At 38.7% G+C, this 17,759-nt stretch overlaps 1 protein-coding gene across 1 annotated transcript; it reads left to right on the forward strand.

Moving 5' to 3' along the window:
• The first annotated feature begins 13,211 nt into the window (after nucleotides 1-13,211).
• On the forward strand, nucleotides 13,212-16,907 carry LOC140008729 (uncharacterized). The gene is made up of 2 exons (XM_072053588.1): nucleotides 13,212-14,611; nucleotides 14,918-16,907. The coding sequence occupies exons 1-2, from the start codon at nucleotides 13,212-13,214 to the stop codon at nucleotides 16,905-16,907; spliced, it is 3,390 nt and encodes a 1,129-aa protein (XP_071909689.1).
• Nucleotides 16,908-17,759: the final 852 nt, after the last annotated feature.

Here is a 17,759-nt window from a genome sequence, read left to right on the forward strand (position 1 = left end):
GGTTTTCTCTTGGGTGATCCCTGATGTTCCAAAGATTTAATTTTTGATGGTTAAGAATGATTGAATCCTTGTTTCTGTTAAAATTTGTTGCTGTTGTGTGAGTTTGCTAAACGTCAAAGCTTCAGATAAGCTTCAGAAATTTGCTAAGGTCGCATGATTTCCCTTCTGATTTTCGTGTGTTAGCATCTAAAGTTTTATGGAAAAAGTAGAAAGCACGTTTGGTTCATACCGGAGTGTTTGGTTGCTTGAAGTTTGTACTCTCTTTGGCGTTCGGTTGGCATGATAGTGGGCTGTGGGCATGCTTGCCGTGGGTGTCATTACGCCTATGCTGCAATTTCACGTTCAGTTGCGTTATAAAGCTACTAATGCTTGTAGTGTTTTCTTGATGCATGAAATCTCGGGTGCCTCTTGCTGTTCTGTGCTTTGGATCATCTTTACTGCTTTAATCCACCCCACAAAATGTTTTAACATTGGAATTTGTTAATATGATATTTGGAATTCTGGGTTGAATGATGAAAAGCTGCATTTCGTCCTCATTTTTGATGTTCTTCCTTCTTCACGCAACAACCTACAAAGCTGGACTTTTATCATCTTGTTTGCATACTCCATCTTGTGTCAATAAAGGTTGTAGAAGAGTTAATGAAGCGTGAGTTGTATTTAAACTTTTGCCATCTTGTTGAGTTGCTAAAGAGGATTGCAGAAGAGCAACTTCAGCCTGCCGAAATCTATTGCAGAAAGTCTCTTTAGCTGCTGCATTTTTTTTTGACAGAAAGCTTTGCCGGAATTCTTGTTTGCATAAAGATCCTCAGTGTTCCTGATTTTGTCATCCCCTTGTATGCATGATAAGCTAGATAAGAACTTGAGGTTGGGTTTGTGGTTTGAGATGATTGTGTGAATCTGCCATGCGAAGTGTTGAAGCTCAGAAGCATTGCTTGCTGAAGCTCAAAACCTTTTTTTGCATGAAAGTTTTCAAGAATTTACATGATTTCTTTCTAAGTTTTTGCTTGTATAGACGCTAAAGTTATGTGTCGTAATGCTTAGTTCAAGGTTTGGAGGTTTGGTTGAAAAGGTTTTGATCAAAGCTGGTGTTCGGATCTGAAGTATCCGTTTGGAAACAAAGCCGCAGCAAATTTCTGATTGTAGAAAGCTTCTTCGTACCTTTTTGCATGAAGTTTTTCAATGTTTGCATGATTTCCTTCTATGATTTTGCTTGTTCGGATGTCAAGTTCATGTTTTGTGTTGTTTTGTTTAAAATTTGATGTTGGATCAAGAAAGCTTTGGGTTAAAGTATGAGATCAAATCTGAATTCAGTGTATGAAAGTGGAACAAAGGTGCAGCAGTTTATTTGTTTTGTTGCAGAATGTTTTCTCACGTAAGTTTGCATGCTTTGCATGAAAAGAGTTTCCAAAATTGCAAATCATCCCCTCAAGTCTCCCTAATACTACTATGGCCCATAAGATTGAAAAGATTAATCAATTTTGTCACTCTAAAATCTTAGTTGCTTTTGGTATGCTTTAACATAATTTTTGGGTAGATTCTTAAGGAGTTGTAGGATGAATTTGAAGGGTCTAACAACTTTTTCTGGATTTATAGTTAATTTGATTTTTGGAGTTTTGGCAATTTTGTTGTTCAATCATGGCAAATAGTTTTCCAATTATTTTTGTGAGTTCTGTCATTTGATTGGTAGTTGTTATCTTAAGCCATTAATTTTAATTTCATTCCTTTTAGACCCCTAATATTCAATAAATTGACCCCTTGAACTTCTTTGACTTTTACAAGCCAGTCTCTACTTGTTTTAATTTCTTAAACATGGGTTGTTTGCCTCCTTTTAAGTGCCTTTGATTGATTCAATTTCACAGTTATTCCCATTTCATGTGATTATTTCTTAATTTAAGTGATGCCTTGACCTTTTCTTTTATTTTGGAGAGTAAATAAGTAATCTCACTCCATTAGGGCCCCAACCCAAGGGAGGTACACCCTATCCCCTATTTCTTATTTTATTTGACCCTACGTGCCCTATGTGACTTTACGTGATTAATTGCATGCCTCTTGGATGTTTATTTATTTGCTTTATTGGCTTTAACCTTGTATATCTATCATTTGAAAGGCACTTGAATGCCAAATTTGTAATAGTTAGGTATTTATTTTTATTATTTATTTTATTTCCCCTTTTAGATTGTAGTAGGACCCCCCTCTCAAATGTAATAGTTAGGTTTTTTCACTTGCTTTATTTTTGCTTGTGTGATTTGCATGCTTACGTGTTATGTGTTACCGCTTTCTTAGGGCCTTGCATCTAGATATTATGATTATGTGTTATGTATTTATGTGATATTATGTGTTTACATGCTTTTATTAGATTGTACATGATTAATTTAATTATAATTAATGTGTGACGTGTTATCACACTAATCCAACGCTAGTTGTGATCCATTTCTCGATACCACACTAGTCCAACGCTAGTTGTGGTTCCCTTGTCCAATTTCTCATTAGTCCAATGCTAGTGAGGAAATAGAAATAATGGTTAGTCCAATACTAGACCCTTAGGGACCTCCTATGCTAGATCATGTTCGTATGACTACATTACATTCTCATGCATATTTTTTACTTTCTAGGGTCTTTTATCATCCCTCCTTATACGTATATCCCTTCCCCCCATATTTTCCCTTATATGTATATTCCTTACCCTCTTTGTATGAAACATGACATTAGACTTGCATTCATCTAAGTATTAGATTTAGGTTAGATCATTTGCTTGATTAGATGGGGAAGTCCCTTGGATATGGGATATGGACGAGTTTGGCTTCTCTAGCCTTAGCACGCTCGTATTCCCTCTATTAAAGGGAACATTGAAAATCATGAGTATAAGTCCCCCGCACCCATTATGATGCATTCCTTTAGGTCATACACATTTGTATATTATTATTTTCTTTTTTTTTCTTTCTTTCGAGTCTCATGACTTGCATTATTCGTGTATTCTTCAAAATGTCTTTATTAGGCGTCACAATTAATGTGATTGGCACCATTCGAGCTTTGAAGAGAAATTTCGACCCTCCTACCCTTTTAGGTCTAGGGTTTGCATTCATATAGTATATCCAAATGTGATAAATCTTTAAGTTAAAATAAAAAAAATCTTTGATTAAATCGCGCAACTAGCCTTGGTTAGGTTGAAAGGGTGCCTTGGATTCTTATCCTTGCCTTCATTTTCTTCAAATGTGACTCCCGAATCTTTTTCTCTGATTTTCGTAGACTTGGAGTCGTTTAAAAAGGGTTTTTCTATTTTTTTTTCTTTAAAAAATTCATTTTTTTTAGGTGACTTGGTACACCTTAACTCTATATCAAGTGGCGACTCCATTTTTCATTCAAAAATCTTTTTTAAACTATATTTTGGGTTAAATCGTCGCATTTTCAAGTCCCATTTAGACCCATATTTTTTCATTTTAAAAAATTCATTTTCCAATCAAAATTGAATTAAAAGCCATTTTTCTAAACTCTTCTTTTATTTTTTTATTAAAAAATGGGGCGCGACAGCTGGCGACTCCACTGGGGAACTTGAGTGTCCGAGCAAATTTGATTTTGTCAACCTTTTTCTTCTTTTAACCTTTTCATATATCGCATTTGGATGTTTAGGATTGCTTTTTTTCCTTTTTTTAGGATTTTTGCATTTCGCGCGTATCAACTCACTCCTTCACTCATTTGCGCACGATTGATTGGATAGATGAATGATTTATTTATGTTACCCCGCACTTGCATTGTTGGGTGGGGGGTAGTCGCCTTAGAACCTCCGTCCGCATTTATAGTATTTAATTCCTCCCCTCAATAATAAAGCACCTCATACGTGCATGCATAGTCTTATTTACCCTTTTTTTTTTCCTTTTTCGTGGGCGTTTCCCACACCTCCTTGTAGGATTAGGATTGATTGCCTTGGGTAGGCGGATGGTGTGCTCTGCGCCCATAGCACTACTTAAGGGATCACTCGAGCCACCGATCGAAGGCCCTGGGAGTGATGACCCTTCGCCTTTAGGTTTGAAAGCTTGGGAGCCGAAATCTTATCGAGTCTAGATGCATTAGTGAGCCAAACCTCATGCATCCATATTAGAATTGTCTAGGACAGAGTCAACCTTATCTTGAACTAGGGACACTATGCACGAGGGGAGGGATTCCAACCCTCTCACCTTATTTCTGCTTTCTATATTTTTATTATTTAATTGCTACAATGTGTTATGTGTTTAGCTAACTTTCCTGGTTTCTTGCCTTTTGCATTCACAAACATTAAGAGATAAAAGGTCTGGCATGATCTTCTTTTAAGACCTACCCTTGCAGATAGGCTATTGCTCGTTTAAGAAATTTTGGTATATTTCGTTCATAAATCAATAATGCCATATCATTTTAGGCCTACCCTGGCAAATAAATGGTTCCTTAGGTCATGTTTCATTTCGAATTGCATATTTTATTGCTTTAATAAACTGGCATCACGCATAAACCATAGAAAGGGAATGCCACACAGGGAATCCCGTGTTAGGAACAAGCCACCACATGTCTTGGATATTTAATCCAATAGGACTTACATGTTTACTATTTCTGTATTACCTAAGGGGTAAAATCCCAAGGTAAGGTACTAAAAGTGAATTTCCTCCCAGATGACTCCATGTAGAATGCTAAATCAGATACCTCGTGAGCTGGTAGATTGGAAGAACAATATGGCCCACGAAGTGAATGGACTTTTCCAGTATATAGGACATTTGCCCAGTCTTCTGAACATAACCCCGAATGTAGCCATTGTAGACACCAAATTTTTGTCAAATTTTGTGTTTTCTCGAATATTTTCTATTTGATGAGCAATTTATTTTCTTGCATTTTTTTAAGTGTATTTTTGTCTTATTTTTGTAGATTTATCTTTAAAAAAAAAAAACCAACTAAACCCATTTGACAAGATCCCTTGGTTCCCTCCTTATTCTCGGGGGACAGACAAAAGGAGCGGCGCTTTTGGGGGCTCAAAAAGACAGAAAAAACGACTCCCTCACTTCACTCTCTCGAGACACACACACGAAAAAACCACAGAGAAGCCAAAAGAAGAAAGAAAGAACTCTCCATCTCTCTCGGCTCTCTCCCTCACAGAACAAAAAAAGATAACACACAAAAAAAAGGGGGGGGCAGGCTCCTCCTTTTCCTGGGTCTCAACCGAAAAAAAAGAAAAATAGAGAAAAGCTCCTCACCTCTCCATACATCCCTCGGACCTCCTCTCTCCCAATATTTCCACAACACCCTTGCAGACAACAAAAGGGAGGCAGCGACTGGTTGAGCTATTGGAGCTTGGCAATCTCATAAAAAACTTTGGCCAAGGGACTAAGGTCTTCATTGAGGTATTTCTTGTCCTTTTTTTCCAGCATTTCTTTTTTTTTATTTAGCTAGATTAAATGTATGTGTGATTGCTTGTGTGTTGTTTTATTTTGCTGGTTTTGATGCTATTGTATCGGTGAAATTTTTGGGAATGGCAAAACTAGATTAGGGAGAAAGGAAATACGGTTGGTGTATGCATCACTTGTGTTTGATAAAATGCCAAAATAAAAAAAAATGAAATTTAGGGACTGTTTTGCCTTAATGTAGTCTCTTGTTGTTGTGTTCTTGTTAACTAAGATCATAGTTGTATTGTAGAGGTTGTAAGGAGCATTGTAGTATAAATTTTGTGATTTTTAGTGGTGGTTATAGTGCTTTCAAAAATGAAAAAACTGGGCTGTTTTTTTTGCATTTTGACCACTTTTGGGTCATCTTTTGTAAAAACTAACTCCGAAAATGGAACCTACGCGAAAAATCGAGTGAGGGGTGTATTTTGAGAAAATTTGGTAACCGGAGTGACCACCGGCGACGGCGGTCCGGTGGCGGCGGCGCCACCGGTGGCCACCATGGCCGGCAGCTGAAGTTTCCTCGGCTGGCCGAAGATGAGAAGAAAGAAACGGCTGGAGGTGGAGGAAGAAGAAAAGAAGAAGAAGAGGAAGAAGAAAAGAAAGAAAAGAAAAAAAGGGATTGGGCTAGTGTTTATTTTTCGGTTGGGCCAGGAGCTAGTTTTGTTAGGTTTTGGGGCTGGGCTTTGGTTTATTTTTCTTTTGGGTTTCGGTTGGGCTCGGAGGTTGGAGCCCATGAATTTTTGGCTGGGCTTGAGGGATAAAAAGACGGGCTGGCCTGTGTGTTTTAGCTTGGGTTTTCAGTTGGGCTTAGGTAGGTTGGCCCAAGTAAAATAAAAAGAGTGGCCCGACGCCCTTTTTCTTGCCCAGATCTGGTTACGATTTGCACTTTGGCCCCTGATCTTTGGAGTAGTTTCATTGTGGCCCAGAACATTTTAAATTTCTTTCACCTACGTCCTTAAATTAATTGCATTTTGGTCCCTGAATTTTATCTTTCATTTAATTTTGACCCCTAAACTTTGGAAAAATATAATTTTTGTCCCCAAAGATTTTTCAATCTTTGCAATTCAGTCCATAGTGAATTTTGACTCTCTTTGTTATGATTATTTCTTTTCTTTAATAGCTAATTATGTTACTTTAGAATATACTTAACTTGGATTTTTTAGATTTGCTTAAATTTCTTTACGTCTGACATATTAGTGTGAATTTAGTACTTGTATTATTATTTTCTTTTTCAATTAAATTGGTGCCGTGATCCTTTTGTTCATTGTGAGTATAAATAGGACAATTTGACTCCATTTAGTCACCACTTCAAACGGGAGGTACCTCTATTTTTATTATTTCAATGTCAATTACGTGCTCTTATGTGCTCTTATGTGTTCCTATGTGTTTATATTTTTATATGCTTTATTTATTTGATTTAAATATTCATTCAAGTTTTCTTACATATGTTTTAGTTAATTTTTTACAATGATTCAAGAGGTATTTAAATACCTCAAAAATGTAATAGATAGGATAATTAGATTTGTTTTATTATATTTTTCCCTTCTAGACTGTAGTTAGGCGCTCCCCGATGTAATAGATAGGTTGCGTGTTTATGTGGCTTATGTGTTATGTGTTTTATCCGCTTCTCTTAGGATTTTGGCATCTAGATATTATGTTTACGTGTTATGTGCTACGTGCTCTTATGTGTTTATTTGTTTTAATTTATGTTTTATTTGTTTCACTATGAATTATTAATGCATGACGTCACCACACTAGTCCAACGCTAGTTGTGGCTTTTTTCCTCTATTTACTTGCTAGTCCAACGCTAGTAAGGATTTTTAGGAATTGACTAGTCCAATGCTAGACCCTTTAGGTCGTCTTGCGTTAGATTCATCTTTGTGTGCTATTCACTACATTTTCATGCATATTTTTATTTTTAGGATTTTTCTCATATTGTATAATGTTCCCTATTATATCATCCCCTACCCTCTATAGGCACTAATCATGTCATTTAGGATCGCATCTCATTTAATCTAGTTCATTTGCTTGTTCATGTTAGGATAATTATTTTCAAACATGGGAAATGGGTTATTATAACTTTTTAGTTTAAATATCCCATTAATCCTTGTATAGGAAAATTAGGTCACGAGTTTTTGTCTCCCGTACCCTTTATGTTGCATTCCCCTTTTCTTTGGTCACTTATATATATGTATATAATTTAATTTCTTTTCTTTTATTTTAATTTCATCATTTGCGTACTCGTGACACTTTCAAGGAATCATTTTGGCTTTCGCAATTAATGCGATTGGTCCAATTAAATCCTTGAATGAACATTTTACCCCTTTCGATATTTTTAGATTTGCATCCATGTAGAAAACATCCAAATGTGATAAATTAAGGGTTAGATTAGGAAAATTTTGACTAAACCTCGCAACTAGCTTAGACTAGGTTGAAAGGGTGCCTTAGGTTTGAATTAATTGAACCTTTGCCTTCCCTTTCTTCAACCGTGACTCCCGAACTCATTTTCTCTGTTTTCAAAGACCTGGAGTTGTCGAAAAGGGTTTTATTTTATTTTTGTCAAAAATATTTTTTGGGTGACTTGGTACACCAAAATCCCATACCAAGTGGCGACTCCTTTTTTTTTTTCTTAAAAACCCTTTTAGACTAAATTTTGGACCCAAATCGTCGCATTTTTCAAAGTCCTATTCTAGGTCCTTTTTCATTTATTATAAAAACAAATTCTTTTATAAAACCTTTTTATTTTCCATCGCGAAAAATGGGGCGCGACAACTTGGCGACTCCACTGGGGACGCTAGAGAGTCCAAGCACTTGGTTTAGTTGTATTTTCTCTTTGTAGCCCTTTTATTTATCATATTTGGATGTTTTAGGTTGCATTTTTCTTTTTAGGATGTTTTTCATTTCACACTCGTAATCGTTCCTCGTCTTGCGTGTATGTAATGAATGATTTATTTATTTACTTTTGTTTATTTATTTATTTGTATCGCGCTTTGCATTTGGGTGGGGGAAAATGTCACCGTAGAGCCTCCACATGTGTTTTAATTATAATCTCTCCCCTCAAAAGGAAGCACTTCATACGTGCATGCATTATTTTTACCCTATTTTTTTCGTGGGCGCCATCCCACATCTCCTTGTAGGATTAGGATCGATTTCCTTAGATAGGCGGATGGTGTGCTCTGCGCCCATAGCGATGCCTAAGGGATCACTCAAGCCACCGACCGAAGGTTTTGGGATTGATGACCCTTAATTTTTTGGTCTGAAGGCTTGGGAGCCTGAAACCTTATTGAGTCTAGATGCATTAGTAAGCCAAACCTCATGCGTCCATATTAGAAATTACCTAGGATAGAGTCAACCTACCTAATTAGGAGCACTAAGCACGAGGGGAGGGATTTCACCCCTCTTTCTTTGCTTTATTTACTTTTCATTCTTGTATCATTTATTGTCACAACGTGTTATATGTTACTTGTTGAACTAACCTATCCTTGTTTTCCCTTTTTCTGCATACACGAACTTTAGAAATAAGAGTCCTAACATGGTACTCGTTTAAGATAAGACCGCCTCTTATATCAAGCATGTTTAAATTTTAGTCAATTGCATATGCATATGTATTGCACATCATTTTAGGCTTACCCCGGCATTTAAAGGGGGCACTTTTAGGTCACATTTCAATTATTTCATTGTATATTTAATATGCTTTAATAAATTGTCATCATGCATTAACCATAGAGGGAATGCCGCATAGGGAATCCCACGGTAGGAATAACTCACCTTTTGTCTCGGATATGTAATCCAATGAGACTTGCATGTTTATGATTTTGTATTGCCTAAGGGGTAAAATCCCGATGTAAGGTACTAAGAGTGAAATTCCTCCTCAGATGGCTCCGTGCAGAATGATGAACCAGATACCTCGGGAACTAACAGACTGGAAAAATAATATGACACATGAGGTGAAAAGACTGTTCAAATATGTGGGGCATTTACCGAGTCTTCTAAGCATAACCCCAAATGTTGCAATCATTCAAGCTCTACTTGGGTACTGGGATCCAGAAGGTTCTATTTTTCGATTCGGTGAATGCGAACTAACACCAACTTTAGAAGAAATAGAAGGATTATTGCAGATACCTGGAAAAGGTTATCCTATGATATATCCAACTAATGGAACAAGGGAACAGTTTTATAGGTTTTTGGGATTAAGGCAGGCTAGTATGAACCAACATCCGGATGCGAGATCGTGCCCGTTAGAGTTTCTGTATGAACGATTTGGAGAAAGAGGGTCCTATGACCAGTACCGAACCGATTTTTTTATAAGTAAGGAGCAATGGGTAGAGAAGCGAGTGCAAGCATTTGGATTAGCTTTGATCAATCTGTTGTTATTCCCGCAAAAGCATGGAAAGATCACATTTTTCACTATCAACATGGTTCAGAGCCTATTTTCAGGGATTAATGGAATGACCCCTACGTTGGTGCCTGTAATCATTGCCGACATCTTCACGGCCGCTACTGAATGTCAAAAGAAGAGAGGTTTCTTTTATGGGTCAAATTTGATACTCCAAATGTGGGCAATGGAGCATCTAGCGAAGAGAACGCTAAATCCTTTGGGATATTGTCTCCCCGCAGAGAATTGGATCGAATCACACCGAGAAAGGGTCAAAAGGTATTATCGAATTGCATCTCCGACTCAGTTTATTCAAGAGTTCGATAACTTGACACCTGAGAAAATACAATGGGTTTTGGATTGGACAAAAGTTAGGGATCCGGTTTTCACGACTACCCAACACAGTTTTATCTCCCTAGCAGGCACCAATGGATTGGTCGCATATGTTCCGCAACGAGTCATGAGGCAATTCTGGTATCCACAAAGAGTTCCGATGATGCAAGGGATTGAAAATATCAGACTCAACACTGTTGCTGAGAGTCGGAGCATGGTATTGGAAGCTTGGGGAAATCTTCTTAGTTTAGAGAACTTGCACTTGGATCAAGTCAACAAATTGGAACCTAAGATCATTTCAGAATATAATGAGTGGATCAAACTGACAGTCGAACAAGCAAGAGAGAAAGCACAGTCTGTTTCCGCTAGCCCTGAAGAACAGATAGATAAGTTAAAGAAAGAGCTCGAGGATTATCAATTGCAACTTATAGTGGCAGACCATGCCCTGGAAGACGCCCGAGCACAATTAAAGTGGGAGACAAGAAAAACTGAAAAGTTGGAGAGAGCCCTGGATGCATTTGACAAAATTCGTGAAGGAATTCGGAAGCTTAGTATAGGAAGTTCTAGGGAGTCTCAACGTACTAGTTTAGTAAGGCATGAGGATTTTGTAAAAATGGTCAGTCGAACCATCAATGAAGCTGTAAAAAATGATTGAACTTGTCAGTGGTTAATGAAAATTTCTACTTGAATTTCTACATTCACTTACAAGTTTGAAATTGGGATTTTACCCCGAAGGTGTTGCATCATATTAGGCCGACCCTTGGCACAAAAAGGGCTCCCCATAGGACATGCATTCGAATTATTTAAATATCTACTAACTCATGTTTTTTTTTCCTTTCTTTTTTTCTTTTTTCTTGAATAAATCACAGCAATTTGACAGAAAATCCAACCCTAAATGAGTTTCTTTTCTCCACTATCAGGTATTTTTCACAATTGCTACCCAAAGAAGCCCCATCATCACCAGGTCCCGAAGTAGAGTCTTGAGACAGTCTGTAAACATGAGTTCAGCGCCTGAAGCTTCGGAAAGATCTGCTATGGTTACATCACCGGACTTCACAGCATTGGGAGCTCAGTTAAGTGAGGTACTTGCCAAGTTCAATGAGTTAAGTGCTGAAATGGCCGCACAAAGGCGTGTAATTGATCAGCTGGTCGCCAGCAACAATGGTGGTAGTGTCCCAAACGATCAAGAACCTATCGATAATCACCCACCTGCACAAGACTATCAACCACCCCACACATCCAATACCCAAACACCTTTCTTTCCTCCTTTCGCTAACCCTGTTGAAAATACCTTTGCCCAATTAAATTCAGACTTTTCCTATATGCATCCGAATTATGTATTGGTGAACCCAACCAGTAGTCAAATCCCTCAAACTCATCCACAAACCAATCTGAACATCCCCCCCAATCCTTAGGGACCCCACCACCATACTGCAGAGCCTTTTGTACTGGATACTGCATCTCAAGGGAAGGCGGCGATAGAAGAACAGCCTATACCCATTGACAAAGATCTGTTAAGAAGGTTGGATCGATTCGATGATTTTATGAGAAAGAATCAAGGATTGAGCAGGCATGGTGGGTTAGATTACGATGAATTGTGTCTTTTCCCGGATATTCAGCTACCGTTGGGATTCAAAACCCCTAAATTCAGCAAGTATGATGGAACTGGAAATCCAAAGACGCACCTCAAGATGTTTGCCAACAAGTTAGGTAAACCTGTGGATGATGAGAATTTGCCTATGCGTCTATTTCCGGAAAGTTTGGAGGGAGATGCTCTAGATTGGTATTCAAATTTGAAGTCTGGAGAAGTCAAGACCTGGTTGGATCTATCAACTGCTTTTGTGAAGCAGTATGAATTTAACTGTGAGTTGGCACCAACACGAACTACACTGGAGGGTACGAAAAGAAAGCCGTTAGAGGATCACAAGACGTACGCAAAACGGTGGAGAAAGTTAGCTGCCAAAGTGGAGCCTCCTATGACCGAGGAGGAGATTGTTCGCACTTTCATCAAGGCCCACGATCCACCTTATTTTGAAGAGATCTTCCGCATGACTGGAAGTCCATTTGCTTCTATCATTAACAAATTGGAGGAGTATGATGAATTTGTCAAAGCAGGGAAGATTGTTAATGTGTCTGCATTAAAGTTGCAATTGGATGCTCTACAAAATCAAAACAACAATGGGAAAAAACCCCCATTCAGAAAGAAAGAAGGTGATACTGCTTTTGTATGGGATCAAGGCCCGTCTTTCAGACCCAGAAATCATCCCACCTATTCTTTTCCTTACCCGTATTACACCAATCCTCAACCAGTCTACCACACCACTACCCAATTCCATCATTCCCGACCAAATCATTTGAATACCTCGCCCTTACCTCCAACTCCACAATCTGTTTTTCAAAATCACTCTCGTCCCATTTACCATTCCAGACCAACCCTGCAAAACAATAACCCTTCTCAAAATCCTTTGCAAACCAGTGGAATTCAAACTCAGAAGCAATTTCGAACATTCACCAACTTGGGCCGACCTATTGATCAGTTGTATGAGCAATTAAAAGCAGCTGGAAAAATTGGCACTGTTCCTCCCAAAATCTATCCTAGAGGTCCCCCTGCCGGTTATGATCCGCATGCAATCTGTGCTTATCATTCTGGAAGTCCAGGTCATACCACTGGCAATTGTTGGGCTTTAAAACATAAGATTCAGAACATGATTGACTCTGGAGACATCCTTCTCAGAAGAAAGGGAGAGCAGGGACCGAATGTTAGTAAGAACCCTCTACCTGAGCATGGGAGCACTGTGGGGGTTATCATCGCTGATGAAGACTTTAACGACCCCAGTCAGTACATTGTAGATGAAACTGAAGTATTTGGCGTGATGGAAACTGACCATGCGGAGATGAGGAAACTACTGTCTGTTGAAGAGTCCATAACTAAGGATAGTGCTGAAGAAAAGTTAAAATCTTTTGTGTTTGAGAAAGAGGAGCCGTTTATGGTAGAATGAGGGCCTTCCGAAGTTGACAATTCCGAGGTTCCTTTTATTTTGGATCTTCCATCTTTTGAATGGGATATATCAGAGCCTGCTATTCTCGAATTTTCAGAACAAATGCCTGTCAATAACTTGCAAGAGGTACCATGGAACTACGAGGAGCCCAGTCTGTTAATTGGAGGTAAAGATTGCTTTAAGGAAGATATATCTACTATTACTAGATCTGGGAAAATTGTGGGAAACTCCGATGTTCAATCCTGGGCCAAGGTTAAATCTCCGACACCCAAGCCTCATGTGTCTGAAAATGAAGCTGTAGATTTTCTGAAGATGCTAAAAAGAAGCGAGTACAAAATAGTGGAGCAGTTGGATAGGATGCCTGCTCAGATTTCTTTTCTGAATCTTCTCTTGACTTCTGAGCTGCACAGAGAAGCATTGCTCAAAATTCTGAACGAAGCTCAAGTCCCTAAAGATATTCCGGTGGATAAATTTTCTAACATTGTGGGGAATGTACTTGCTGCTAATCATATTACCTTCTCCGATGATGATCTGACTGCAGAAGGGATCGGGCATAACAGAGCTTTGTATATATCGGTCCGTTGCAATGGAAAGCTGTTGCCGAGGGTTTTAGTGGATAATGGGTCAGCGTTGAATATCTGTCCATGGAACACTCTCACCAAACTTGGATTTCGTGATATTAAACTCCGTCCATCTGCAACTGTGGTTCGAGAATTTGATGGTTCAAGGAGGGAATCTATGGGTGAAGCAGATCTGGTATTGGAGATAGGCCCTACTCAATTCCAAGTTACTTGCCAAGTCATGGATTTCTCCAGTGTTTACAACATTTTACTTGGAAGACCTTGGATACATGCTTCCAATTCAGTGCCATCTTCTCTGCATCAAATGTTGAGATTTATTATGAATGATCAGCTCATTACTGTATTTGCTGAGAATGACTGTACCATGATCATTGATGCAAATTTCAAAGGCGAAGACAGAAAAGGGACTCCAATTTCATCTCATCATGTTGCTGACATAGTCTCTGTAGGTTGGGCATCTAGGGATAAGTCGTTGACTCAATCAGATTTGCCAGAGGCAAGTATTATGATGGCGAGAGAGATGATCCGAGGCGGATATGAAATAGGAAGAGGTCTTGGGCGAGAATTGCAAGGAATTTTGGAGCCGATAGAGATCCCTACGCAAAAGGATACATTTGGACTGGGATTTCATCCGACTGCTAAGGACAGAAGGGAAATGCAAGCTCGAAAACAAGATGAAAAGAAGGGCAAGCAAATTGCCTTAAATATCCCACCGCTATATCACACTTTTCCTCGTCCATCAGAGGTGATTATGCCAGAAATGAAGAATCCTGTGGAAGAGATTGAACTGGACCTGTCTCAATTATTTGTCGGGGCCACTTGTGAGGAGGAGCCATTGGAGAATGCAGAATTTTTGCCAATTACCGAAGGAGCTATTCAGAATTGGACTGCTGATTATCTTCCCTCTCGAAGGGAATTTCGGTAAATTTAAGGGGATTGTCTTTTGTCTAGATCACATCCAGATAGGACAGTAGTCTGGATCTTTTGTTAAAAGAAATTGCTTTCATCTTTTAAACCTTTATTCTTGTTTCAGCTAATATAACTTGCTTTGTTCAAGAAAATTGCTGAAACGAAAATAAAGGTTTGGGTTAAATATGTCTTTAAATAGCAATCATGGCTGTATATTCATCTTTTTGTGAAGTCTCGATGCATTTTGAATTTAATGAAATGAAAGACTTCTCCAGTATTTGCTATTTATTTATTACTTATGTTTTATTCTATTTTCAGATGGCCACAAATAAAATCCTTTGACCCCTTGGATGTCACCATTTTGGAATTCGATGGCTGCAATCTCGATATCTCTCATGAACTTGAAATCATGCAATCTGAAATTCAAAGTGAGAGCGATACTGAGGAAGAATTTGAGTCTATTTCAAGGGATTTAAAACAGTATGAAGAGAAACCCAAACCCAACTTAGAAGAAACAGAAATCATCAATATTGGCACTAAGATGGAGGTTAAAGAAGTTAAAGTCAGCATTCATTTGAATAGGAAACAAAAGGAGGAAATGATTGAATTCTTAATGCTTTTTCAAGATGTGTTTGCATTGTCATACGATGATATGACAGAGATCTCTACAGACATAGTGGTTCACAGGTTGCCAACTGATCCAAATTTTTTACCTGTAAAGCAGAAGCCACGTAAATTCAAACCAGAAATGAGTCTCAAAATAAAGGAACAAATTGTGAAGCAGCTCAATGCTAAGATAATCATGGTGTCTCATTATCCCATCTGGTTATCGAATCCTGTGTCAGTGCCTAAGAAATCTGGGGAGGTGCGAGTATGTGTTGATTACAGAGATCTGAATAAGGCCAGTCCAAAAGACGATTTTCCTTTGCCAAACATTCATATTCTTTTGGACAATACTGCTGGACACGAAATTGAATCTTTTGGTGATTGTTTTGCTGGGTATCATCAAATTTTGATGGCAGAAGAAGACAGAGAGAAAACCTCTTTTATCACCCCATGGGGAATCTTTTGTTATAGAGTGATGCCTTTCGGGTTGAAGGATGCTGGAGCCACTTATCAGAGAACCATGACTACCCTGTTTCATGACATGATTCACAAGGAGATGGAGGTCTATGTGGATGATATCATAATTAAATCCAAGAAGGTTGAGAACCATTTGGTTGATTTAAAGAAGCTGTTTGAAAGATTGAGGAAGTATAATTTGAAGTTGAACCCTGCAAAATGTGCTTTTGGAGCTCCGGCTGGTAAGTTATTGGGATTTATTGTCAGCAAGAAGGGTATAGAGATAGATCCTGCGAAAATAAAAGCAATTCGAGATATGCCCATTCCGAAAAGTCAAAAAGATGTGAAAAGTTTTCTTGGAAAGATCAATTTCATTGGTCGATTCATTGCACAGTTAACCTCTACCTGTGAGCCTTTATTCAAATTGTTGAAAAAGAATGCGCCAATGGATTGGAATGAAGATTGTCAGCAGGCTTTTGATAAGATCAAGAATTATTTGTTAAATCCTCCGGTCTTAGTGCCACCTCAGCCAGGAAGACCTCTGATTATGTATTTGTTTGTTCTTGATGAGGCTATTGGATGCGTTCTGGGACAGCATGACGAGTCTGGGAAAAGGGAACAAGCCATCTACTATATGAGCAAGAAATTTACAGCATATGAGGCCAACTATTCTTTCCTTGAGAGAAGTTGTTGTGCTTTAGCATGGGCAGCTCAGAAGTTGAGACATTATTTACTCGGTTATACCACTTACTTGATTTCCCGTTCCGATCCTCTGAAATACCTGTTGGAAAAGTCGATGCCCACGGGACGTATGGCTAAGTGGCAAATGATCCTTTCCGAATTCGATATTGTCTTCACAACGCAAAAGGCAGTCAAGGGTCAAGCCATAGCAGATCATTTGGCAGAAAATCCAAGAGATGATGATTACCAACCATTGCATACCTACTTTCCTGATGAAGAAATTCTATTCGTTGGAGCAGTTGAGAACATGAGTGAACAGCACCCTGGATGGAGGTTATTTTTCGATGGTGCATCAAATTCTTTCGGAGCTGGAATTGGAGCAGTTTTAGTGTCGCCTGAAGGGAAGCACTATCCCGCTACTGCCAAATTACGATTTCCTTGTACCAACAACATGGCTGAGTATGAAGCTTGTATTTTTGGATTGAAAATGGCATTGGACATGGAGATCAAAGACCTGATAGCATTCAGTGATTCTGATTTACTTGTGCACCAGACGCTTAAATAGTGGGTAACTCGGGATTCAAAAATTATGTTGTATCATTGTAACTTGCTTAGTTTGGCCAGCAAATTCAGGAATTTGGAACTCAGACATATTCCCCGCACTCGTAATGCCTTTGCTGATGCTTTAGCTACTCTGTTTTCGATGATCCAACATCCAGATGAGCTGGTGATTGAACCTATACAGATCCAACTTCAGAATAGGCCAGCGCATTGTCTTGTTACAGAAAAGGTCACTGATGGTCGCTCCTGGTACAAGGATATTAAGGAATTCATGAAAATGGGATCCTACCCTCCTGATACTGATTCTGTTGCAAAAAATTTCTTACGCAGAATGTCATCAAGATTCTTCTTGAATGGAAAAGTGCTATACAAAAAAACATCTGATTTGGGCCTTCTGAGATGCATCAATGAAGAGAAAGCCGATTATATGATGAAAGAAGTGCATAGTGGGGTTTGTGGGCCACACATGAATGGGCATCTACTGGCTAAGAAGATCATGAGAACAGGGTATTTTTGGCTTACCATGGAGCACGACTGTGTAGATTTTGTTAGAAAGTGTGTTAAGTGTCAAATGCATGGTGATGTTATACGTGCTCCTCCTACAGAATTGCATAGTATGACTGCTCCATGGCCATGTTCGATCTGGGGAATGGATGTGATCGGAACTATTGATTCTCCTGCTTCAAATGGGCATCGATTCATTTTAGTGGCGATTGAATATTTCACCAAGTGGGTTGAGGCCGCGTCCTATAAGCATGTTACTAAGAAAGTGGTGTCGGATTTCTTGAGAAATAATATCATCTGTCGTTTTGGGGTACCAGAGACGCTGATCACTGATAATGCCAAAAATCTCAAC

The sequence above is a fragment of the Coffea arabica genome, chromosome 6c (assembly GCF_036785885.1).
Source record: "Coffea arabica cultivar ET-39 chromosome 6c, Coffea Arabica ET-39 HiFi, whole genome shotgun sequence".
In the NCBI taxonomy this organism is placed as follows: domain Eukaryota; kingdom Viridiplantae; phylum Streptophyta; class Magnoliopsida; order Gentianales; family Rubiaceae; genus Coffea; species Coffea arabica.